Here is a 27105-nt window from a genome sequence, read left to right as displayed (position 1 = left end):
CAGTGAGCTCCTGGCGGTGCCAGCCATCAGGAAATAAAATACCACAGACAGGAGCTGGCACAGTCACTGCCTTGTACCTCCTCTTTGCCGAGAGAAAAGGCAGGCAAACCTGATGCCGTCGGCTCAATCCCAACTCACAGCAACCCAACAGACACTGCAGCATGGCCCCAGAGGGTTTCCAAGGGAAGCAGGCGGCCACATCTTTCCCCTGCAGAGCGGCTTGTGGCCTCCAACTCTGACCTTCCAGCTGGCAGCCTGGGGATTTAACCACTGCTCCGCCAGGCCTTCTTAAAGGCTGGAAAACTATAGAAAAAGTGTCTTAGTTAAAAAAAAAAAGTGTCTTAGTTGGTTTGAAGGAAACAAGCCTGAAGTTTTCCCCACTCTCAGAAAGCTGGGAAAGGTGATGGGTTGGAAAGAGGATGGGCTACCCCCCATTTGTCAGTCAATACTGGGAGGGGCTTTCAAAGCCCCAGTAGGGGCTAAGGAGCTACAAGGGAAGAATGAGTGGCCAACGAACAGGGCTGTGTTCAGATGACGACGCTTTCTGTGCCGGGAAAACAGAAACTCCTAGAAAGCCTCAACTTTCTAAAAAACTCCAAGGGCCACAATGCCGTGCTGAGCCCGCGGCCCTGCGACCGAGCCCACGCAGGACACGAGTAACAGTACTCCTCAAAGCTGCTGCCATCAGTGCCCTTACCCACACCCACACCCCTGGGGAAGAGAACCTTTGCAAGGCTGAGAAATGACCTCCCAGGAAGAAGGTGAAATCAAGATACCTAACAGGTGACAAGGAGAAAGACGAGGTGTTCTGGTTCCGAAAAGAGGCAGTCTCGGGAGAAGGCGGCAGGGGCAGTTCTGCCCTGTCCTGGAGGGTTGCTAGGAAGCGCCACTGACTTGGTGTCAGTGGCCACATGACAGAACATGAGAGCACTCTGCCACCAAGAGACACAGACAGGAAGCTTGAGACAATACCCATACCAGAAGGAGAGACTGGCACACCCTGGAAGGCTTCACACGCACTGTGATCCACAAGCAGGTCTCCAGAACCCGCAGCCCCGACTAAAACACGCAGAATGTAGAGGTGAAGACCACCCGGTGTGGCCAGCGGGACCCCAGGGTTATCTGCGAGGCGAGGAGGGTGAACCTAGCCCTCAGCTACTGCTCTTGCACCCTCCAGGGAGGCTGGGGTGACTCCTGGGTTGTGAGAAGCTGCCGCCGCAGCAGAAACAAAGCCTCCAGTCTCTCACACTCAAGCTACCTGTGGGTTGAGAGTCAGAGCAAGAGCAGCAAGAGACGCGGGAGAGTGGACAGGCAGACACAACATACAGCAGCCGTGTGCAGAGAGCCCCCCACAAGGTGGAGAGCATCAGCACAGAGCTGGCAGGCGTGAAGGAGGTGCGGCAGTGATGGACTGCCTGGATCCAGAAGCACACGTGGGGAGGCAGCACAGTAAATGGATAAGGTATACGGCAGAAAGGCACTGCAGAAAAGAGAACTGAGGAAATAGAAAGCAAGTCTAAAGAAATCATACACACACTGCCACAGATGAAGGGAAGTGAGATGGATGGAAAAGACAAGACTGAGAGGCTGCAAGACGACTCCATGACCAAGAGACAGTGGCCACCGCCTCGACACCCAGGGCTGGACTTATAACAACGAACTCCAATGTGGAACCAGAAAAGACCAAGGTTACGGAGAGGACCTTAAAAGAAGGAGCAACTACCAAGGAACATCATCAGCCTCTCAAGAAGAGGGTGTCGGGGAAAGACTGCCTGGAGGGCAGACAGTGAGACACACACACACACACACACACCACACACCCCCAAAGGTGATCTACGTGTAGGGATAACCACAAACTACAGCAATGATAATTTACGTCTAAAGTGACAGCGCTAATACGTGGGGTAAGTGAAAAAGAATGGAACTAAATTAAAACAAGGGGGAGAGAAAGCCAGAGAGAAGGCAATGAAACCAGCTGGAGCGTCCCAGGGCCTCCTGTGGGCTCCAGGAGGGTCACGGCTGGCACTCTGACAGCTGGAGTTCAGGAAGCGGAGACAGGGAATGCTGGTGACATGAGGGTGATTGGCAAAAGACTGGGCAGAGTGTCTATATTTGTAAATCATTGGAACAGAAAATCTGGAGTATGAGACAGACAGCAACAACAAAAAAAGAACATACAGAAATAAGAACCAAACCAATCCAAAAGCACATTCATCCTAATAAATACCAACAGTTCAACCAAAGTGTTATCAGGCTGAATTTTAAGTTCAGCTCTGATATTTATAAGAGACAGGCCAAAATATAACAGAAAAGGTGAATGTAAAATAAATGGAGAAAACCTGAAGAAGTATTAATCCTAGAGAGAGCGGCGTCACCACAGTGGCAGAGGATTTACTTTACCAGGATGGTGGAGACGCTCCGCCAGTGCGAGGCTGCTTCACAAAGGTCAGGCAGAAATCCCATTACCTTTTGATTTTTGCCTTTTCTGCAAATCTCTCGAAGCAGCCTCATATGTACTAAGTGAAAGAGCCTAGAAATATAAAGCAAGGATTTAGCAGCCTGACGGGAGACAATGACGACACCACGGTCCCGGCGGAGCTTTCCGCACATGGCCTGATTACTGAAGATGGAGAAACAGAGTATCAATAAAGAAAGAGGAGGGGCAAGCAGACGATTTGCAGGCTTGATCAGACAGTTCATATTTTCCGCCACACTAAAAATCCGTATCAACACGATCAGGGAAAGCCAACACCACAGACCGTCGACAAGAGTGGGACACAGGAGGCTGAGACCCAATGGAGCATCCCTGCAGCCTTCCCATCAGGGGAGACCCCCCAGAGTAGGTTCCAAAAGACACCACTCCAAGCCCCCTGGCCCTCAAGCAGCCAAAGAGAAAAACACCAGCTCACTCACAGATGAAGATGCAGAGATAACCCTTCACAAGTTAACAAGCGAGTTTCACTCAAGTCCCTGAATCATTTTTTTATGAGGTCATGAGACACGAAAGCCCCAGTGATAGCAAACGCAGCTTTGACACCATTTAAAAAGGAAGACTGAGAGGAGAAGCCGCCAAGCTAAGCAAAGAGAAAGACAATTGTGTATGCCACTCTGAAGAGCACGGGTGGTCTCAGACCTGCATATGAACATGTCCCAAACAACCGGTCCTCCTCCTGTGACCGGCAGATTCCCCCAGCCATGATCTTCTGCCGAGTCCAGTGCCTGGAGGATGCAGAGCAGGACGTCCAGATTCCCAACATCACCATCTGACATGCAAATCAACTCAATTATCGGACAAGTGCTCAGAGATTCTACCCTGGGGTATGTGAATACTAAGTCAACCCCTTCCCCTCCTGGAGAGAAAACCCGAGTGGACTTGGTGAGAGCTCTGAAAAGGAAGGTCCCGCAGGCTAACGTCACTTATGGAAAACTCCCACCGTCAACAACGGTGGCATCTAGAGACCCAGAGGCCTCACATTGACCAACAGATCTAAAAGGACGCCATGATAGTGACGCCATCAAGAATTCTGACTTCCTAATTCCGTCCCTCTTCCAGACAGCTATTTGGGAACAGGTTCGCTTTTATCGAGCCAAGAAAGATGCGTGTGAAGAAGCGGGATTGTGGGTGGCGCCGAGACATGGTACTCACTCTAGCACTTCGTAGTTGGACTTCTTCTCCAGCGCATTGCCCCGCATCTCCCCGTACGAGCGTCTGAAACCAGCAGAGATGGAGAAGTTACCAACAGTGTCTGCACTGGATGCAGTGAGAGCAGGGGTGGGCTGTCCTGAGATGTTTGGTGGTTGGGGTACACACTGAGCTGTGACGGAGGGAGGCATGTGACTGGGCATATCACTGTAACATCCCAACAGAGCAATGCTGGGGGCGCCCACTTCATTGCTGTGCACAGCTGAGAAGGGAGATTTCAGGTTTAAAGAGACCGTTTCATGTGCCACCTAGTGGGTTTCTAGTTCTCGCTAGAAACATGGTGCACACGTGCGGGACAGCTATGGGAAACATACTTTTAACAGTACTGGCCACTGAGATGAAATCAGTGGCCAGTCCACATGGCAGCAGGTATCTAGCTCTTGCAGTGAGTGACCCACGGTCAATGCTGACCCATGGATGCACCCCTGCATCACCTCCGTGTTCCAAATGACCCTATCCAGCAGTTCCAGGTTGTACAGGGGCCAAACCCTTCTGTACAAAACCTGACACCTGTGGATCTGTCTGTCCCGCCAAGGACCTCACAAAAGGACGAGGCTGGGCTTGACACTACAGATCATCTGAAGTGATTTCCTAGCAGCCGGGCCATCCAGGAGGCTTTGTCTGTGGAGGGGAGCTCAGTGAGAGGGGGGACAGAGAGGAAAGGGGGAGACAAGGTTCTCTCAAACCCACAGCAACACCACTCCCCTTGAGGCTGTGTGTGCAGGACAGGAAGGTGTCCAGGGGGGTCCCACGATTAAAGCACACAGCTGCTAACAGACAGGACAGGCATTTGAACTGTCAGCCACCTGACAGAAAGGAAGACGGGCCAGTCTGCTTGGGCAAACACCTCTGCCCTGGAAACCTCTGGGGCAGCTACGCTTGCTCTTGAAGAGTCGTTCCAAACCAGAATAGATTGGGAAGCCACAGTGGTTTTGGGTGCAGTAAGGGGATGGGGAGGGTGACAGGTATGCTTCCTTTGTTGAAACCAGCGGAAGGTAAGGCAGGAGCCGAGGATGCTGTTACTGGACACACCCTGAGGCTGACAACAGGCTGTCCTGGGAGGCTGAAGCCAAGGTTGATTGTGACTAAGCAGCCTCCCGCATGGAACAAGCTGGCTCCTGGGGAGGAATGACCACTGTGGGAGTGTAACAGACGTCCTCTAATGCACCCAAGTCACCTCACACCGGCAGCCAAGAGGAGTTTCTTTCTTTTAAAAATCATTTTATTGGAGACTCTTACAGCTCTTATGACTATCCATCCATTGTGTCCAGTACATTTATACATAGGCTGTCGTCATCACTTTCAAAGCATTTTCTTTCTACTTGAGCCCTTGCTATCAGCTCATTCCCACCCTTCTCCCTCCCTCATGAACCCTGGATGATTTAGAAATTTTTTTCCTGTCTTACACCAAGGTCAATTTCTATATTAAAATTCGATTTGAAAAAAAAAAAAGAAAAAGGAAAAAAAATTCGATTTGATGAAAGTTAAGATCAAAATTTTAAATATACAATTTTTTTCCTTTTTAAAAAATTTCATTTTATTGGGGCTCTTACAGCTTTTATAACATTCCATACATCAACTGTATCGAGCATATTTTTGAGTATGTTGTCATCATCATTTTCTAAACACTGACTTTCTATTTGAGCCCTTGGTGTCGGTCCCTCCTCCCCAGCACCAAAAAATAATTTAAAACGAGAATGTACAAAGTAACTGTGCCCCGGTGTGGCTGGCAATGAGGAATACATGCTCAGACCCTCCCTTCCCTTTGCTCCTGACCCCACCGCCCTTTCTTGGGCTGACTCGTGGGACAGCAGGAGGAATTCTCCACCCCACCCCCAGAGAAGGGCCCGCCAGGAAGCTCCGTCTTAGGCCCTTCTGGGCCTGTTTCTTAGACATTACTCCAACAGAATGCAAGGTCATTTCCAAGGAGCCTCAGATGTCTTGAATTAGCAACATCACACCATCAGTTCTAGCCTGTTCATTTTTAGTTGGCTTTTCCTCAACAGTCTGCTGAAAAGGACAAACACCGTGAAGGGAGAAAGATTGCAAAGCTGGTGGCCACCTTACCGTATTTCCAGGCACCCCAGCTTCAGAGCGGTGTCCTGGTCCACTTGGTCGGCTATCTCTAGCATGTAATCACTCTTCACCTGCAACACAAGGATGGGGTCAGCGTGGCTGAGACAGCTAGCTGTCCATGACCTGTTGGCTGAGTGCCTTCTGTACATGTGGCATCAGTCACTCGGCTAGGTGCCGGTGAATTAGAAATGAGTACTATAAGACCTTTTCAGGACAAGAATGCCACACCATCGTCACCACTGTGAGCAAGTGCTGGTTAAGTGCAGGGGCTGCGTAGTAACAGACGCGTGATCTACGGAACCAGAGCATGTCTCAGCCAGAGGGGGCTCAGCGAGTGACTGCTGCCCACTCTCAGCCAATGGGTCCCAGGGGCATGTTCTGAACCGCAGCTCCAGCTCCAGCACCCTGCTCGACCTCTGTGCACGCGCCACCCAAATCCACCCACACCCTTCCAAGGCCATTCCAGTGCACAATGGTGCTCTCGTCAAACAACCACCTGGAAAGGTTTATCTGCTTCAAGGCCTGAGAGGCACTTGAGAGTCTGGCGTGCCCATCCAAGAGTGCAGTCAGGACTCGGCAGGACCCAGCAGTGTGCAGGCATGCTCAAAGGTGAATTAAAAACAGACACTGCAGCCCAGGTAGGTTGCAATGGAACTGAAATGCAGACTAGGTCAAGACACGTCTCTGCAATGTGGTCGAGAACCACAGCAGCGCTTGAGGAAGCTTGGCAAACGGTTTGCTGTGGGTCACAGAGAAACCACTGCTGAATACCAGCCCCACGTGGGGGAGCATCCGCACGTCACGGCAATTTGACTCTCAGGCTAATTATTACTGGTGGGAAAAAGCCACCAAATGCTGTGTTTCATTCATCAGAATCACACTAGGTGCACAGACGAAAACAGATGCTGATGTCCAGTCTTATGGAATGTGCCATCACTTCTGGTCCCGGCTAGGAGTGCCTTTCCTGAAGCTTCCATCTATGGGGTGACTTCAAGCATTCAGGGAAACCACCCATGTCCCCCACAACTTTCTGAAGCCCTCTTGTATCTGTGCATGTGTGTGCACAGACAAGAAACTAAGGACACCTCTCTAGGTCCAAGTGACTGCAGGAAAGGGTCAACTCAGAGGCTTATGTTCTTGAGACCCTCCATCACCAAAAAATGTCCCACCTAGAGTTGCCATCCCAAAATGTTTACACTTACAATAGCTTCCAGGCAGAGAAAATACAGAAAAAACAACTGCCTGAATGAAAACAGGCAAAAGCCAGAAATTGGAATGAGAATGGAAGGATGGACTGACAAGAACATATGCCCTGGAGCCTCACAAACGGACCCCCACTCATCCACCCAGGTTAAATTCTGCGGCCCAGAGTGAAGTTGTGGTTCAGAATCAGCATCTTCTTCAACGTGCCACACCACCTGAGCTGAATCCACTCTTGATGACCATGTGGCACGTAGTCCTCTGGACTTCTCACTGTGGTTTGGGTGAGCGCTGACCTCAGCAGGCAGTCCACACCATATACCCCATGGCACTGCCTGTGACTCTCCTCCTCAACAGCCTCTTCCCACTTCCTCCTTAGGTCCCCATTTCCATTCTGAACTGTGCTTGTGGTCAAAGGCTCCTCTGGGTCTTGGGAGGGTTGTCCATTTTGAGGAGTACACCCCTCTGCCCATCGTTTGCTGAAAGGTGAGCCCAGGGATGAGTTTAGATACAGGTTTGAAAGGTGTCTAAGGGTCACAGTCTTAGGGCTTCACCAGACATTTAGTATTTACTTTAAGAGTCAATGGATGGATATACTCACTTTAAATCTGAGAATAATTACAGGGATAAAAAAAGAGTCTTATCTTCATTGAGAGAAGACACAAGCTTCTTCAAAAGTCAAAGATTCCAACAATGCCAAAACCCAGTCTATAGAAACCCAGCACAGGGGACTTCCGGGAAGATGGTGATGGAGGGACACATACCAGAGGGACTCCGCAGAATCCAGCCCAGGGGAGTTGCGTAGAGGGAAATTCAATGCTGCTGGAATGCAGGAGGAGCATTATAAAGATAAGTAGGCACAGACCCACGGGTTTTGAGGGGCTAGGAGCTTTTGGCTTCCCTCAGTGGAAGCCAGCTGGGGCTTGACCTTAGCCCTGCCACTGTCTCTGCCGGAGCACGGACCACTTGGAGCCCGTAGGGGGGTTTGGTCTCAACACAGCCACAGTTTGCTGCCACCTGACTCAGGGTAGCAACTGGACCCTTGCAGCTCCAAAGGCAGAGATTGGGGTTCAGCTACATTGTTACTTTTGTTTCCTTTCTCTGTTCTCTATCCCGCAATCTTGGAAGTCTGCCCAGGGGCTTTTTCTCAACACAGCTACAGCTTACTGCCACCTCCTCAGTCGGGGACTAAAGACTTGCAGCTCCAAGGGCAGGGATCAGGGTTCAGCTATTTAGTTTCCATTTCTTCCATCCTCCCCCCCCCCCCACCACACACACACACACACACAGGCTTGGAGGGCTGTGCAGGGGATTTTCTCAACACAGCCATAGCTTGCCGCAGCCTCCTTCTCTCTCGGGCAGGACTAAATACTTGCAGCTCTATAGGCGGGGATAAGGACTCAACTACATTGTTGTTTTTGTTTTCCTCTCTTTTCTATATCCCTGCACAGTCTAAGTGGTCTTACTTTTTAACTTTTCCTCCTCCTCTTTGTCTCTTTCCTGTTCCACACTCCACTGCTGACCTCCAGACCACTCACCTTAGCCTAGGGCATTTACGCCTGAGCCACACCCAGCTAGGTAAGTTCCACCCTGTGTAGCTAGCCCGAAGCTGGAAAAGCCCTGCTGACCTCCACCAGGGGATACTCTGCCCAACTTCTTAACAGGGAATTCCTGCCTGTGTACCTGGGGACTCTAGGAAGCTCAGCCAACACACGTCAACATTCCAAGCTGCTGCAGGAACCTCTGCAAAACCTACGCAACACCATAGCAGATAACTCACCAGCCTTCTGGGGCACTCCCCTGAAAGGGAAGCCACAGGAGGATAAAGTGGTAGGTTAATTCCATAGTGAAATTAGCTGTAAGCAGTTCGAAGAAGCATTCCTACAAGTCTCCCAGAGAGAGCCAGTGCTCTTTGACACCCTGGAAAATGGCACCTGTCTCCTCTAAAACAATGCAACACAAACAGCCATCAGCCCCAACGACCTCAACAGGAAAAAAACAGGAGAAACAAAAGGCAATGGCAGAAGATGTCCCGAACACAATGACATGCATAGAACAAGCGAACATTGAGCTGCCAGAGAAAGAAATATTCAGAATGTTGCTTGGAGTCATACAGAACATGAAGGAAAAAATATAAAAAAAAGGATGAAATGATAGAGGCGATAAAGACCATATATGAATGGGAAATACAGGAGTTTAGGGAGGAGATAACAAAAACCAGTAGCAGAAACACGGACCTCAAAAACTGACGGGAGAAAGCAGAGAACTGCATCAGTGACTTTGAGGACAGCCAAGCAGACTTTAACAAACATAAACAAAAATCTAATAAGATCATCAGAGAAGCTGAAGAAAACCTAAGAGCCATGTCTGATGCTATGAAGCGGAACAACATTAGAATTATTGGCTTACAGGAGGAAGACACAACAAAGATGTCATCTGCAACCATAGTGAGAGAATTCTTGGGAGGAAAACTTCCCCAGCTTAATGAATGAAAATCAGGCAACCATTCAGGAGGCTGAAAGAACACCAGCTAGACGGAATCCCAAGAAGTCACCAAGGCACATAATAGTTAAACTATCCAACTTTGAGGAAAAGGAGAAAATCATGAGAACAGCTAGGGAAAAACAAGCAATCATATATAAAGGTTCCCAAATAAGAATATGCTCAGACCTATGAGCAGAAACTATGAAAAACAGGAGAGAGTGGAGTAACATATTCCAAAAATTGAAGGAAAACTATGTAAACCCAAGAATACTCTACCCAGCCAAATTATCGATCAAGACAGATGGAGAATTAAGAGTCTTCCCAGACAAGGAAAAACTCAAAGAATACATTAGAAGAAACCCAGCCCTAAAAAAGATCATTGCGGACCCAGTATGGGCAGAAGAACAACACTCACCAAGCATAAATAAGAGACTGCCACATAGAACAGCCTCATGCAGAGGGCAACAAAGAGAAAACAGACCCAAGATAGCACTGGCTTAAGGATGCAAAGTCAAGAATGATACACACACAAACACATGCACAACACACTAATGAGAAAGGAAAGTAGGAAAACACCCAACACAAAAGGTTTAAAATGACATCAGAGTCCACAGATGGAGATCATGAAGGGCCGAGGGGGACCAGGTTTGAAGGGCCAGGGGACCAGGTTTCAAGCAACAAAAGTGGGGGTGGGGTGATGGGGGGGGGGGAAATCATATCATCGTGAATGAATGAGGGGAGTGCGTGATGGAGATCCAATGCCCATCTTTAGAAACTGGACATCCCTTGCAGAGGGGTAGTGGGGAGGAGATGAGTCACTCAGGGTTCAGTGTAGCAACAATGAAACTCAAAACCTTCCTCTAGTTCTTAAAGGCTTCCTTCTACCCACCCCCTCCCCTAAATATCATGATCCCAATTCTACCTTGCAAACTTGGTTGGACCCGAGGATGCACAGCAGTATAGTTGGGATATGGAAACACAGGGAATCTAGGACAGATGAACCCCTCATGACCAACAGTCAGAGTGGCGATGCCGGGAGGGAAGGGGTTGTGGAAAGGGGGATCCAATCTCGGGGATCTACATATAACTTCTTCTCTGGGGGATGGGAAACAGTAAAGTGGGTGAAGGGAGACACCAGGCAGTGTAAGATAAAATAATAGTTTGTGAATTATTAAGGGTTCATGAGGGAGGGGGGAACAGGGAGGGAGGGGGGGGCAAAAGGAAAATGAGCTGATTCCAGGAACCCAAGTGGAGGGCAAATTTTGAGAATGATGAGGGCAGCGAATGTATAGGGGTGCTTTGCTCGATTGATATATGTGTGGATTGTGATAAGAGTTGTATGAGCCCCAATAAAATCATTTAAATAAATAAATAATATATGTGAAGTATATGCCAATAACACTATTTTTAACATTAAAAAAGAATAAGGGATGAAAGAGGGGACATTACAACAGACCCTAATGAAATCAAAAGGATAATTACACAGTACTACGAAGGATTGTACTCCAGTGAATTAAAATATCTGGAAGACATGGGCAAATTCTTGGAAAAACAATCCCTCCCTAGACTATCCTCGATGGACGCCAAGAATCTCAAGAGACTCATAGCAATAGAAGAAATAGACAAGGTTATCAAGGGATTACAAACAAAAAAATCCCCTGGACCAGATGGCCTCACTGGAGAATTCTACCAAGCATTCAGGGAAGAACTAACACCAATCCTACACAAACTCTTCCAGAACATAGAAAGAGATGGCAAACTCCCGAACTCCTTCTATGAAGTTAGTATAACTGACACTGAAACCAGGCAAGGATCCCACAAGAATCGAGAACTACAGACCAAAATCCCTAATGAACATCAATGCAAAAATCCTTAACAAAATACTAGTCAACAGAATACAAAAGTATATAAAACAAATAATTCACCATGACCAAACAGGACTCATACCAGGGATGCAGGGATGGTTCAACATACGAAAGACCATTAGTATTATTCATCACACTGACATGAAAAACTCTAAGAACCACCTGATAATATCGATACATGCAGAAAAAGCATTTGACACCAACACCAATTCCTGTTTAAGACACTTGAGAAGATAGGAATGGGAGGAAAGTTCCTCAAGACAATACAAGCTATAAATATAAAAACAACAACCAACGTGGTAGTCAATGGAGAAAAGACTAACACAATCCCACTGAAAAAGGGGACCAGACAAGGATGCCCTTTGTCCCCACTCTTATTTAATATCGTGCTGGAGGTTTTAGCTAACAGCATAAGGCAAAGAAAAGACATCAAAGGTATTTGTCTGGGGAAGGAAGAGGTGAAACTATCGTTATTTGCAGATATTATGATTTCATATGTGGAAAATCCCAAAAATTCCACAAGGGGAGTACTGGAAGCAATAGAGGAGTTTGGCAGAGTGGCAGGATACAAGATCAACAAACAAAAGTCCATCGGACTGTTATGCACATCGGATAAGACCACAGAAGAGGAGATCAAAAAGGTGGTACCCTTCTCAATAGCCAAACACAAATTGAAACATCTAGGGATACACCTGACTGAAAGAAAAACAGATCTATATGGGGAAAACTATAGAACACTATTACAAGAAACCAAGAGCGGTTTCAACAAATGGAAAAATATCCCATGCTCGTGGATAGGAAGACTCAATATAGTCAAGATGTCAGTTCTGCCAAAGGCACTATGAAAGTTTAATACAATCCTGATACAATTACCCCCATCTTTCTTCAAAGAAATGGAAAAACTGATTACCAACTTCATACGGAGAAGGAAGAAGCCCCGAGTTAGCAGAAAAGTCCTCAAGAAGGAGGACACCGTGGGAAGGCTTGCTCTGCCTGAATTTAGCACATACTATACAGCCACAGTTGTCAAAACCACGTAGTATTGGTACAACGACAGGTACTCAGACCAATGGAAAAGAACTGAAAACCCAGAAATAAAATCATCAGCATACAGACAACTGATCTTTGATAAGGGCCCCCAAAATATCAAATGGGATGCAGATGCCCTCTTTAACAAGTGGTGCTAGAAAAAATGGATATTTACCAGCAGAAAAATGAAGCAAGACCCTTATCTCATTTTATGCACAAGAATAAACTCAAGGTGGATCATAGACATAAAAGTTAAACCCCAAACTATTAGGGCCATCAATGAGGGAACTGGGACCAATTTGAGAACTTTGGCACAGGGAAGACATAGGCGATCAGAAATAGGGAAGGATACAAACACAGAGGAGGCACAAATTCACAAATGGGAATTACTGAAGGTAAGACACCTGTGTCTTATCGAAAGAATTCACCATGAGAGTAATAAGAGAGTCCGCGGATTAGGAAGACATCTTTAGCAATGACACATCAAAGGTCTTATTACTAAAATCTACAATATTCTGCTAGCTTCCAAAAGAAAAAAAACTAATTGCCCACTTGAGAGGTGGGCAAAGGACCAGAACAGAAGTTTAATAGGGGCAGAAATCTGAATGGCCAAACATATTAGAAAATGCTCCTGATCTTTAGCCTTAAGAGAAATGCAAATTAAAATAACAATGAGGTACCACCTAACACCCTCAAAGGTAGCCCAATTCAAAAAAATCAGAAAGCAACAAGTGTTGGAGGGGCTGTGGGGAGACAGGAACTCTCATCCGTTACTGGTGGACGTGTAAGTATGTACAGCCACTATGGAAATCGATCTGGCGACATCTAAAACAGATGGAAATCGAGTTACCATATGACCCAGCAATCCCCCTACTGGGCATATAACCAGAAGAGGCAAAAAACAAACCAAGGCCAGACATCTGTGCTACAATGTTCATTGCGGCACAGTTCACAATTGCAAGGAGTTGGGGAAGCAACCCAAATTTCCATCAAGTGACGGCTGGATTAAAAAGCTGTGGTACAGACATACAATGGAGTACTTACTATGCATCGCTAAAATGCAGTGATGAATGCATGAAGCACATGGCTGCATGGGAAGAACTACAGGAAATCATGCTAAGCGATGTAAGACAGGCACAAAAGGACAAGTACAACATGAGTCCACTGAGGTAAGCTTTAAAAAACAAAAAATGCAAAAGGAGCATAGGGATAAAGCTACTGTATACAAACATTCCTGGGGTGAGAACCAGAACAAATACAGATATCCACAGGGTAGACAACTAAAAAGGAGGTGGGGAAAGGAAAAAAACCCCAAAAGAGTAGCGGGGCACAGGGCACTAACCCACCCAAGGGGAAGGTATTGTTTGTATCTCCACAGGGAAAGAGGGAACAGACTTCAACCCAGTGCTCCAAGATGTGAATGCAACATGGCGGCACGGAGCAGGGAACCAGTAGAGAGGTCTGGGGGGCCGGCCCCAATCCCAACTACTAAGTGGACACCTGCCCCTCCCCCCAGAAGAATTTATTTCAAAGGATGGCATTGAATCTGCAGCTCCAGGAGAGGGACATATCTGATCGGAGTACAAGGGAGCAGATGAAGGGGGAGGAGGAGAGAGTGGAGCTCATCCTGGCCCACCAGGCCTGCAGGATGATGTTCCAGATTAGAGCAGGCAGTCCACCAAAGAGAGGACGACTATGTGGTCAGCCCCACTATGAGACATGATGTCCCTTACTGACCCATAACCCTACAAGGGACAACACTGGAGACACAGTGTGGGTTTTGCACCCAATCTCATCCCACCACACCAGGGCAAAACACTAAGGGGGTGCAACAGAACAGCAAGGGAAGGGAGTGGCGAGGTTCTCAGGGAATGCTGAAGGTGGACTTCGGGGCCAGGGCATGGTGCCCCAACACACTGGACTGGAAAACACTCCTAAAGGTCAACAAACAATCCTTGAACTAACTACAAGCTTTTCTTTCTTGTGTTTTGTCTTTCTGTCATTGGTTTGTTGTTGTTTTATTGTATATTGTTGTTTGGTTTTGCTCTGTCTTGTTTTTGTACATGTTATTATCTCCGCAGGTCTGTCTAAATAAGATAGGCTGGATGATCAATCTGGAGGAGAAAACAAAGGGACAGTTCTGGGGGGACATGGGAGAGGGGGAGGTGGGGCAAAAGCTAGTTGTGTTAACTCAGGGACAAGGGAATAACAAGTTGTGTGTGTGGGAAGGTCAGATGCTCATAGGCAGGATCCTCCCTGAGGGTGATCAGTTGCCAGAGTGAAGTGGGCCCCACTCCCTGCTGTTAAGGACAATGGACACTGTAGGTGGAGCTCACACCCTGAGAATGGTTCCTATGTAGATTCAGGGAACAGATCAAACCAGCTTGCTTGGTGACCTCCAAAGTTAGGCTGCCATCCTAAATCCAGGATCCGCCCATCTTGTCAAATGTATACCTCCAATCCCTCTCTTCCTACTGCGTATATGTCCCTAGACCACCCCCTAGCATTGCTGTATAGCATGTGGCGCAACCTCTTCCTGTGACGTATATCTTTACCTGTAATTAGTGGGCTTGCATGCCCCCAAAAGTATGTAAGCCTGGTTTAGCAACAGAGGCTTCCTCTTGCTGGTCTCTCCCTTCCTCTCTCCTGGGCTCCTTCTCCTCCCCTGGTTCCCTTTCCCCTTGTCCTCCTTCCCTTCCCCCTCTCTCTACATGGACCACCAAGCAGGTCTGAGGTGAGCAATGCTACCATGAAATGTGTCTGACCCCATTATTGCAACACCTCTTCTCTCATGCTCACAATGACTTTAATATAATTTATTTATATATCTCAACTGTACAATTGTGCTTACTGAACCCGTTATTAGTGGGGGGCTGGCACCCCCAATTCACACCACAACAATTGATCCAAATGGTGGTGAGGAGGGTGTGGGAGGACTGGTAGGGCATGTTCAAGGGTTATGTAACCAAGAGGAATTGCTGAAACCCTGGTGGGGACTGAGCATGATAGTGGGACAGTCAAGGGAAATAGAGGAAAGAGCTGGCAGGCAAAGGTCATTTATAGCGGTCTAGATGCAGACATGTACAAATGCAAATATATTTATATGAGGATGGGGAAATAGATCTATGTGCATATATTTATAGGTTTAGTATTAAGGTAGCAGGACATTGGGCCTCCACTCAAGTACTCCCTCAGTGCAAGAATATTTTCTTCTATTAAATTGGCATTCTATGATGCTCACCTTCCTGACACAACCGCTGAAGACATAGCAGGTGAATAAGCAAATGTGGCGAAGAAAGCTGATGGTGCCCAGCTATCAAAAGATATAGCGTCTGGGGTCTTAAAGACTTGAAGGTAAACAAGCGGCCATCTAGCTCAGAAGCAACAAAGCCCACCTGGAAGAACACACCAGCCTGTGTGATCACGAGGTGCCGAAGGGATCAGGTATCAGACATCAAAGACCAAAAAGTCATATCATTGGGTGCACACCTCCATGATATGATCGCTGAGGACAAATGGGTACATAGCAAATGTGGCGAAGAACGCTGATGGTGCCCGGCTATCAAAATATAGAGCGCCTGGGGTCTTAAAGGCTTGAAGGTGAACAAGCGACCATCTAGCTCAGAAGCAACAAAGTCCACATGGAAGAAGCACACCAGCCTGTGTGATCATGAGCTGTTGAAGGGATCAGGGAACAGGTATCAGGCATCATCGGAACAAAAAATCTTACAATAGTGAATGAGGAGGTAGTGTGGAGTGGAGACCCAAAGCCCATTTGTAGGCCACTGGACATCCCCTTACAGAAGGGTCTCGGGGAGGAGACGATCCAGTCAGGGTGCGATGTAACAACGATGAAAAACACAACTTTCCTCTAGTTCCTAAATGTTTCCTCCTCCCTTCCACTATCATGATCCCAATTCTGCCTTACAAATCTGGCTAGACCAGAGGATGTACACTGGTACAGATAGGAGCTGGACTCCCAGGGAATCCAGGGCGGATGATCCCTTCAGGACCAGTGGTGTGAGTGACGATACTGGAAGGGTAGAAGGAGGGTGGGTTGGAAAGGGGAAACAATTACAGTGATCTACATGTGACCTCCTCCCTGGGGACGGACAACAGAAGAGTGGGTGAGGGGAGACGTCGGACAGGGAAAGATATGACAAAATAACCATTTATAAATTATCGAGGGTCCGTGAGGGAGGGGAATAATAACAGGCAATACAGGAGAGAAACACTGGGAGCTGCGGGTTGCCTCTGCGACCTGCATGCCGACTCCTGCGGTGCAGGGAACAGTGGCAAAACAAGATTCTAGTTTATTTTTAGGGTGTGCTGATTAACATCTTTCGGAATACCCTAAAGTGGGTCAGAAGCATTTAATGGGTCACCTGAGATGGATCACATTGGTGGTCACATTCAGGACACCTTTCAGTCAAACAACTTACGTACAAAATAATCATTTCCCACCAGGACCCCAGCACCCAAGCCGAAATCACAGGAAGGGTCCCAGTCTCGGGCACGGAGGGAGGTTTTGTTTTCCCTTTCTCTTTCTCCTGGCAGGAGCATCCAGATGAGAGCAGTGGCAGGGGTCATGGAAGCTTCATTTCCAGATGTCTACTCTGACAGAGGGGCCAAATCACTAAAAACAGCCAGAACTGACACCTGGTCATGTGCTAGCCACGCCTATGTGCCCTGGTGTGCTACTTCATGGAATCGTCACAAGCCCTCATGCCCCCTTCCGGACTGAAAACAAGGATGTCAGGTAAGAAAACACCGAGAGAACACTCACCAAATACAGCACCTGCAAGGGCTATCCCTCAGGCCACGTGGAGTCCGCTGCCACTTCCACCGAGCAGCCCTTTCATGAGAGGAGGCACACGAACTTGGACTTGGCTCCTGAGGACGTGCTCAGGTAAAGACCCGCCCACCAGAACACAGCGCGGCAAGGCCTGCTGCTGGGCAGAACGATGGAGGAGGAGACCTGGCACACATCATCGGAGGGGACACAACACAGCACAGCGCCGGGGTCTCTCCTATAAAACACACCCCATCCTATGGTCCGGTACCGCCACCCCGAGTCGTTACCCACAGGAGTGGATGTGAACAAGAAGGCTCTCCGCCACTTGGTGGTAAACCATGGATACCGCCTAGGAGTCCTGGTAGAAGAATGTGCTGCTGTAGGCATACGACTGTTTACTGAACTCGCAAAAGAAAGAGGCAGCAAGCATTGCTTGTAAGAATGCATGCTGCATGAGCCCATTTATAAGACTTTGCAGATCAAGCAAAACTCAAGTTCAGTGAGAGAAAGAAGGGGCGGTAGGAGCAGGACTTAGTGGAGAGGGCCTAGAAGACAACAAGCAGGTCTATGCCCCTACAGAATTCTGCAAAACAGACGGACTTGGTACAAAATCAGTGGAAGTAAGCCTATCAAATCCCAAAGACCATCCTAATTTAGTTTGTGTTTTACAGCAATGTTAAAGTATTGCTATCAGTACAATCTGTGGCCCTTGTGTGGGGAACATTTCTACACAGGCGCTCTGATAGTCTCTCAGCCGCATTTTCAGTCAAATGGACAGTCGCTGAAATACCAGGTGGAACTGATGGCATGTGCCTTTCTGTGTTTTTGAGGGAGGAAGTCCTGGGTTTGTCCCAGTGGACTGCTGCCTGTACGGAGTAACCTAAGGGTCACCTGGGAGAGTTCTGGGATTCCCAAGCCCAAACCAGAAGAAACTCCACCCTAAAATGTTACTACCAGATGTCAGCTGCAGAACGGCTTGTCAAAGCAGGAGGGGAAACAATCGTGCTATCTCAGAGCTTTCTGGCTAGGGTAGAAATGGGCATGTGTGCACATCGCCCCCCCCGAGCAAACGTTTTCTAGGGAGTGTGCTGCTGGACAGCCCAGCAGGCCCCAGAGCACGGATGCACCTCACGTTGCCTACAGAGGCCACCCAGGGTCACATCCTGCAGAACTGCCAGGGACGCATGAGGCTTCATGGCTACTCAGACCAGCCTCGCCCGTCCCTGTTGGTAGGAATCTTGTTATTTCTTCAGGCTAAATTTAGACTTAATTGGGCCAAACCAAGAGAGTGCCAGGAGTTGACTATTTGTAACTGACAAAATGGCAGTGCCGTATGGCACTACATAGTGAGCACACGCCAGGCTTCTCCAGCAACACCAGTTCTGATGGCTCCTGGCACTTCCCCTCTCCCTCCCACCCGCACATGAGCCCAAGTCCTGGCACACACAAGCCATGCCAGTGGCCACCAAGGTGAGAAAGGGGCCTGACTGTGGCCAGCCTGTTAAAAATGTTTCTGTGTGGTTCGGGCAGCCTCCAGCAGTTCCCCGTCCTCGGTTCCTCTGTCACCTGCTATCCCACAACGGGGCAGCACTCGGTCCCCTGCCTCGGGGCATGTCCCTCCCACTGTTGGAATAACGTATGCAGCGTCTGGCAAAGTGTAAGAGCACACAAACATGAAAGTCATGATGAGGATAAAGGAACTCAGGTCAAGTTCAAAACTGTTTCCCGCACTTCCTGAAAACATGCCATCTGTTTGAACAGTTTGTAAACATTCAGAAAGAGGTGGAAGCTGAGGAAGGGGAGAAGCACAGGAAGGAGGAAGTGGACCCAGCCAGCACAGAACCAGCAACTGGCAGTGAGCAGGGAGATGCAAAGGGGAAGTGTGCTGTCCTCAGTGCCCGGATCTGGCAATTACCCAGCAGGCCCTTTTACCCCCTTCAATCAGCATGGTGGTGCTACGGGTTTGGGACCACAAATGAGCATTTTAGCACAGGGAAGACCAGAGCCAGGTGCCTCGGGAGGGCAGAGAGCCACAGGGTGCTCAGAGCGCCCAGCCCTGAGGAGCCACAACCAAGAACTGGCCTCTCTGGCTTTGTGAGGCCCACTCTAGCGCTAGTAGCCAGAAGAGACAGCCTGGTAGCCCACACACACACATAGCAGAACGAACTTCCTGTCCACGGGGGACAAGTAAAGACAGCAGCCTGGAGCAGTGAGGAGCCATAGCCTATGGAGCGCAGGCTGGTGGAGGAGGGTGAGGATCCAGACCGCGTGCAGTGGAGGAAAGCACAGTCACACACTTCCATTGCTCAGACTGCGGGCCCTGCCTGAATGACACAGGAATGACCAACATACCACCCTAACCGGGCTTCTACACAGGAACTCTGGTGGTGTGTTGGGTAAACATTGGCAGCTAACTGCAATGTCAGCAGTTCAAACCCACCAGCCACTCCCTGGGAGAAAAATGCGGCTGTCTGGCCCCACAGAGATCTGCACCCTCAGAACACCCCCCCCCACAGGGTGCCAAAGAGTCGGGGTGGACCCCATGGCAGTGGGTTGGTGGAGTTTTTTCAGGATGAGACATGGAACCAGAAGAGCAGGACGTCTTAGTCCTAGCGGGGACAGGCCTTCAACACTCAGGATCTGGAGACGCGGACACATCTCTCTTTGTCTGGCATAGCCCCTCTCCCATGGACCTCCGCACGTATGTGACCCTTGACAAGTTTCAAACAGGCACTTCCTGCCTCTAGACAAGCAGCAGGCACAACCTGATGGCTGACCTCATCCTCAGCTCCCTGCCCTCAGCCTGATCTCCAGGAAAGGACGACCACGCTGACCTTACACAGGAAAACCGGGCATCGGGCCTTTGCATTGAACAGAACGCACTAGCTCTCTTTCCTCACTTATTTCCAAATGCCTAGACTAAGGGACTCGACAGTCCACCATCGATGCTCAAGGAAGCAGCAGTCGCGATCACAAGATGTGTGGCATTAGGTAACTGCTGCACAAGACCTCTTTAGAGTAATGAAGAGCACGGGTGTTATTTGAGGACTACAGCGCGCCTGACCCGAGCCCTGTACTTCCCACTGCTTCACGTGCATGTGAAAACGGAACACTGTTAATGAGGAAGACTGAAGAAGAGCGGATGTGTCTGAACTGCAGTGAAAGTAACATGGACCGCCAGAGGGACAAACCCAACTGCCCTACCAGTTCAGGCAGAGCGCTCCACGCATGGCGAGACGTCCCCTCACCCACTCTGCTAGCAGGTGACACCAGTCTCTGGGGGAGGACACTGTTTGGGCAAGTGGAGGGGCAGCAAAAAAGCATGGGCTCAAGGAGATGGAAGGATACCGTGGCTGAAACAATGGGCTCAAGCTCAGGGAGAGTGGAGAGGAGGGCGCAGCACTGGGCAGGGTTTGCTTGTGCTGTGCATCAGGTCACTGTGAGCAGGAACCCATTGCACAGCGCCGACCAACAACAACAGGGGCTAAACTCCTTCCTCCTTATTTTCATGCCCCTGTGATTACAGGTAAACCCACCCACCTACATCACACTCTCAAACAAACGCTGTAGCCCTCACACCCTTTCAATCTTCTGCCTGACGTGCTGATGAGCCTTCTGAAACATCCGACCCACTCCACCACTGCCATCAGTGTGGTCTGGTTAAACAGCACCCCATGTCTGATTAGGGGAGAAGTGAGCTGAATTCTTCACATGCCTTCCACTGCCAATCCTTCATTTACAAGGTGCAATCCCTTCCTTTGTCGCCATTTTGCTTTATTTTATTAAATACAGTGCCCACTTTGCATACAAATCTCACTGCCATCTAGTCAATTCTGACTCAGTGAAGCTACCGGCAGAGAACTGTCCCTGTGGGTTTCTGAGACTGTTAACTATTTTTAAAGACAATGATTTTGTTGGCATATCGTTACATATCATACAATTTAATCATTCGATCATAGTAAAATTTGTGCAGTTATCACCACAATCAAATTTCAGAAGTTTCTTTTGTACTTGCTATTGGGTCCCCATTTCCCTCCATCTTCCCACCTTGCCCAGGCAATGACCGATCCCGTTATGTCTCTATAAATCTATCTATCCTGGATTTCACATATAGAAAATCCCATAAAACAACCAGGAAGCAAACCAACCCACCAAAAAATCCAATAACGATGACCAAACAAAATGCAGGTAAACCTCAATCGAAAAGCAGAAAATAATAAAAATTGAAACAACTTTAAGATGAGTCAAGAGGGAGATTAAATGAGAAGGTGTTAAATTTTAACCTAAGCACCATCATCAGCTTTACAATGTCCTCTATTTGACCGCACGGCATCCACATGCCCCCACCAGGGCCAGAGGGGACTCCCTGGAAGGCTAACCCATTAGGGAGGGGATGCTTCCAATAGATTTTGAGCTTCCACTGTCAACCAGAGCCTCTGCAAAGCGTTGTTCCCAGTTTCAGCTCTGATACCACTCCCTCCTTTAGCTTTGGATTTCATTATTGACAACAGTTAGACCACACAGGTCTGTGTGTTTCTTCCACGTGGACTTAGTTGACACCCTGCTTGGATGGCTGCTTGTTTTAAGCAAGCCTTTAAGACCCCAGACACTATTTCGGATAGCCAGGCACTATCTGGTTTCTTCACCCATGTTTTAAGTGATCTCTTTATGAGGGTGAGCATCGAGCAGGGCCACATTATGAGAACTATTTGTTCTTAGATGGGGGCTAGTTCGAGCCCAAGATGCACTCATGTATCTATGGTTTATATATGTCTCTGCTTCAGTTTAGAGAGATCATTATCATTTTATGGCAGAGAACATTGTAAATCAACCCCCTGCAGCATAAGGTAATTCTATTGCTATTGTTATTAATTTATTTAATGGTATAGAATTAAAAACATCATTGAGAAAAGATTATACAAGCTATAGACAGCAACACACAAATTGTTGACTTGTACAGATTCAATTCTTAAGTGACGGACACTATTTACACACAATTGTCTCAGCATCTTAGCACAGATGTAAATGCACCATGCTTTCTATGCCTCCTCCATGGCCCTGCCTAGAAAGCACCACTCTCCTTTTCCCAACTCAGGAGATTTGGTGGAACAAGGTCTGGCCCCAAACCTACCCGGGGTTAGAAGACCCGCTTGCACACAAGTACACTTGGGTGGCAGTACCACCAGCACAGGGCAGCACACAAAGCCGCTGTTTACAGGAGGGCTTTCACCTAAGGCTCCATCATGGATTCCAGCTTCTTTGGCCCACAGGCAGTACTGGGGGCACAGGTCGCACGGCCAGCGGTCGGAAAGCACCAGTCCCTCCATGGGGAAAGAGGAGGCTTTCAGCTCCTGTAGATGTGCAGCCTCTGGCACTCACAGGAGCAGCTCGACTCAGTCCGACAGGGTCACTAGGAGTTGGACACAACTTGACGGCAGGGAGTTTGGTTTGGAGATTTGGCCCAGAGTAGACATTTAATGAATATTTTTAATAAAACAAAAAAATACCAAGTATATGTAAGGGAAACATCTGTATACAAATGTGTGTCTGATATTCCTGGGTCATATGTTTTCAGTATTCCTCACTAAAATGAGTATTTATTTAGTCATAAAATTATGTTTGGTGGTTCCTTACACCATCTACACTTACTGCCTAACTAATACCTTGGGTTGGAAAGAGCAAGCCATTCTCAGCGTACTATATTACGCAAATCACTCTCCGAGTCCTAAGGCATGCCTGGCTCTGACTGTGGACTATGACCAACGTGCTGTCTCTCGAGCGCAGCAACTGGACCCAAGGGTGACCACCCCCGGTTCCCACATGAAGTACTAATTACCTTCTGAGATCCACTCAAGCACACCAAAGTTAACCAAGCAGCAAAGTTCAAGTTTACATTGTCTCAGCTATCAGGTTTGCTGCCTTTCTGTTTCTAAGATCAGAGCACTGCGCGAGTGCCTTTGGAGACTGCCCATCAAAGAGCCTCCGGTACCTGCTGGTAGAAGAAATGCAGAGTTGGCTTGTCTTCTGTGAACTGCTGTAGAAATCCTTTCGGCAAATAACGAATCCTCAGTTCATACCTAAAAAACATTTCACAAAACCATGGGAAGTACATTATTATTTTTTCATTCATCACTGCAAGTACAACATTGTCAATTACTATGAAACAGGGTTTTAAAAATAGGCACAAAGAATATCCACTACGTTTTCAGCCTAAGACTTGTGTTCCTCACAGAATGGCACTCCTTTGCCACACTTTCAATTCCAGTGTTCGAAGAAGCCAGTGACCCTCCCACTCCGTCACCCTCCACCACAACCTACCTCTCCACCCTCTCCAGTCACCTTCCTCTGGACCCCTGAACCCACTCCAGTCACCCTCCACCAGAGCCTACCTCTCCAGTCACGCTTCTCCACTTCTCCCCCCTCCAGAACCTGCCTCCACCCACTCTGGTTCCACCCTCACAGCTGCTCCGTGGCCTTTAGGGGTTCCCTACCATGGACTTTATCTGAATACAAACACCTTTCTGTCAGCCGTGCACCTCAGCAAAGGGCCACTGAAAGTTACATGGACAAGTGGTAGGACAAGTGGTAGGGCCTCGGCTGACCTTACTAACCAGCTGCCCAGGAGGCCGTCTGTGTGGCCGTCCCCGCAGTGGGGGTGCTCAGGATGTGCTTCATCCCCACCCCCACCTGGTAGTCCTCGGGCTCTGGAGGACATGGTCTCAGGACATGGGGGGTATTTAGCCCCAGCACTTCCCACAGGACTTATGCAGCTGGGCACCTGTTCATGCTCACTGACCCTGTGGGCAATGGTCCCATAGTGAATGTCGGTGCTTTCGACAGGTGCTGGGGGATAAGGGGGGGTGCTTCTCTCCCACACACGCTGGCCTCTCATGCTCTTCATGGCATCTCTGGCAGAAAAGCGCTGACATTTTTTAACAGTCTTTAACTTCTTAGTAAACTCATTCCACGGTGTGTTTAGTTCTTCCTACTCGAAGGTTACAGAGATATCTATTTCCCCTTAGAAAGTTTTATTATGTGACTTTTAAAAATACAGTGTGCTCAAAGGAAAAAAAAATCATCTTTTAAATATATCCATATACTTTTAACGTGTTTGGGGAGATGAGATTCCCACACGGCTGCACAGACCGCTCCTCCACGACACTCGCAGTGTGTCCGCTTCCTCATGACCAGGCTCCCACCCGTCTGGCACCCCTGCCGCACCCCCCTCCCCCCCCCCGGTTTTGCTGGTGATGAAGCAGGGACCATTTGGTCTCTTGTAGTGGATCTTTTCTTTTGAGGAGAGCACATTCCTTCCCTGTGAGATGGCTTGAAACGCTTACCACTAAGCTATGATCTTATTACAAAGTATGTGCTTTCATCAAGGGCTAAATAAAGTGCGAGTGGTCCTAGATTCAGGCGACAGGGCATCAACCCGGAGCTGCTAGTGGCCAGAATCTGCTTCAGGTGGGGAAGGTTTGCCCCCCGCCCCCCCGCCTGGGGACTTGCACTTCTTTCCTGGAGGTTTCTTTTCAGTCCATTTTCCCATAGGGCCATCCTACACACACACACACACACACACACACACACACACACACACACACACACACACACACACACACACACATGTCCCTAGCAGGTCCTTCAACATTTGTACGGCCGTTTACTTCCTCTGCTGTCCGTCATCTTCGAGGATGTGCTTCCTGTGTGTAGTTGCGGTGTGTTAGGCGGGATTGACTACAGAACAAATCCAGAGACACTCGTGTGTAGTAATTATGTAACTACCACATGCAGTAACATGTTTGTAACAGGAAATGGGCCCCTGAAACATCTGAGTCAGTAGCCTCACGTCCAGGCGCCCCTTTTCGCACAAGGCCACAGTGCCAAGATTCGTCCACATCGCCCGTCCCTGATGCCATGCGCACCTGTGGTCAACTTCACTGCGGAAGACGGGGTGACCGACATGCAGTGGTGCCCCGTGGCCCGCCTTGCTGCCACTGGTCATTGGGCTGTGCTGGCTCTTTGGCACGCGGTTGTCTGCTATGGAACAGTCCTGCTCAGGAAGGCCCACCCCTGGTCACCCAGATCTGCCTCCTCAAACCTGGCGGGAGTCCCACGTCCTGCGGCACAGCCCGTCCATGCCACTGTTGGGGCTCTTCCCCTTCCCTGACTCTTCCTTGGTGCCATCGGAAAGCCAGTTTGCATCGAACTCTGTATTGTGGATCATTGTGGTTAGTCCTCTGCAGGCTGAGCTGTAGCTTGGTGGTAGTCTCTGCTCAACACCGGCTTTTCCCCTCCTCACGCCTCTCGCCACACCACCCTTGTTCGTGAACAAGCTGTGCTGCGTGCTCACTCGGGGCCACAGAGCTCGGTGTGACTGTGCCGAGGACGCCGCCACTCCATTCCCAATCATGGCCTGGGCCTCCCCTTGTCTCCCCCTCTTCCTGCTGTTGCTGCTGCCCAGTCTCCACACGTCCAGAGTTGAGCAGGACAGGGTTCGAGCCAGTGTGTGGTCCCCAGGCCCTAAGTCTGTCTTATTTGCTGCTGTGTTCCTAGGGTGTCCTTGTGCCTGACACGGGACAGGCACCTGTGGAGCAAAAATGCATTTATTGACAATGCGATTTAACACAGCCCACCAGCAGAACACTGGTGGTGCAGAAACCTGTATGCAACTAAGGTATCCACTACGGGGCTTGGTTAAAAACATCATCGGGCCTGTGTCATCAAGATCCTTTGAGAGTCTTTAGCAGTGGGTACAAGGCGCCTAGGCCTCGTGTGCAGTCTCACTGGGTGGCTGGAGATGGACTCACACCTCGCTGGCTGCTGCTTAACTCCCATGAGAGATATAGCACTACAGGAAACCCTGGCAGGGGTGCCTTAGCCCCTGGGTGGGAGGGAGGGCTTCTGCAGGACTGGGCTCAGGTGGGTCACATTGAAACAGTGGCTATGACCATCCATCAGGAAGTGTGTCCAGTCCTCTGCACTGCCAGCAGCCAGAGTTGTTCCTTCTGCAGACTGCAGCTGCGAACGAGCCTTCCTGCAATCCGGGTGCCATGGACTTCCTGCAGTCCAGCTTCTCGGATTATATGCTTAGCATCAGATCCAAAGGAAGCAAGGACAGTGAGACTTTGCTTCATATCCTTTTGCACATGTTCAGCAGGAGGGAGCAGTCCCTGGAGTATCATGCTTGGAAAGAGGGGAGACTCCTTATGAGATGGTTCTTCGGCACCATGGCTGCAACAAGCAGTGCTTGTGAGGATGGCGGGATGGGGCAGGGCGGGCGGGCAATGTTTGGTTCTGTTATAGACAGCCACTATGAGTCAGAACTAACACGGGCAGAACCACCACCAAGGTGGTTTTTGGTTGCTTTCCCCCACCAGTTTTATTGGCACATAATTTACATATCACATCACTGAATAGTTCAATCATCCAATCACATCAAGGGGAATGGTGCAGTCGTCACCACATCTACCTTCGAGCATGCCCTGCCCACCCCCCCCAGGTTGAACCGCCTCTAAAATGAGCTGTGCAATCACGATCAGTTCTGGTGCTCCCTCTGCCTTCCCGCCGCCATTATCGACCCCTGAACACCCTTTCCCTCCGTCCCCATCCCTCACCCCTGCCTTCCCTAGCACACTCTACATCAGTCAGTATCATTATACATCCACACCGCCCGTGCTCCACAGCTGGGAAACACCGTGAAGTTGGTAAGGGCAAGATCCTGTTAGGGTAAAGACAAAGATACGAATGATGTGTCAGTAGGAGAAAACAGTGCTGTGGAGAGAAGGGCACTCAGTGGGCAGAGCTCTAGGGCAGAGGACAGGAGCCCATGGCAGGGTTGGCACAAAATAATCAAAGGCAGGCTGCCAGCAGGGGGAGCATTCTACTCGGAGCTAGGCATTGTGGAAGTGTTTTTTTCACTGAGAAATATGCAGGAGGAGGTAAACAAGCGGTCA

The 27105-nt window shown here is 48.9% G+C and overlaps 1 protein-coding gene across 6 annotated transcripts in view; it reads right to left on the bottom strand.

Moving 5' to 3' along the window:
• Window positions 1-27105, bottom strand: part of PTK2 (protein tyrosine kinase 2) — a 181529-nt gene that overhangs the window by 81451 nt on the left and 72973 nt on the right. For all 6 annotated transcript variants that reach the window (XM_075549219.1, XM_075549213.1, XM_075549218.1 and 3 more), the window contains 3 exons: window positions 23142-23229; window positions 5771-5850; window positions 3647-3709 (listed from right to left, as the gene is read on the bottom strand). In XM_075549219.1, the coding sequence (XP_075405334.1) occupies window positions 3647-3709; window positions 5771-5850; window positions 23142-23229 (231 nt within the window). The remainder of the gene's footprint in view (window positions 1-3646; window positions 3710-5770; window positions 5851-23141; window positions 23230-27105) is intronic.

This window comes from Tenrec ecaudatus, chromosome 5 (genome assembly GCF_050624435.1).
Source record: "Tenrec ecaudatus isolate mTenEca1 chromosome 5, mTenEca1.hap1, whole genome shotgun sequence".
Classification (NCBI taxonomy): domain Eukaryota; kingdom Metazoa; phylum Chordata; class Mammalia; order Afrosoricida; family Tenrecidae; genus Tenrec; species Tenrec ecaudatus.
Note: the sequence above shows the minus strand (reverse complement) of the source record. Positions and strands in the feature narration are given on the sequence as shown.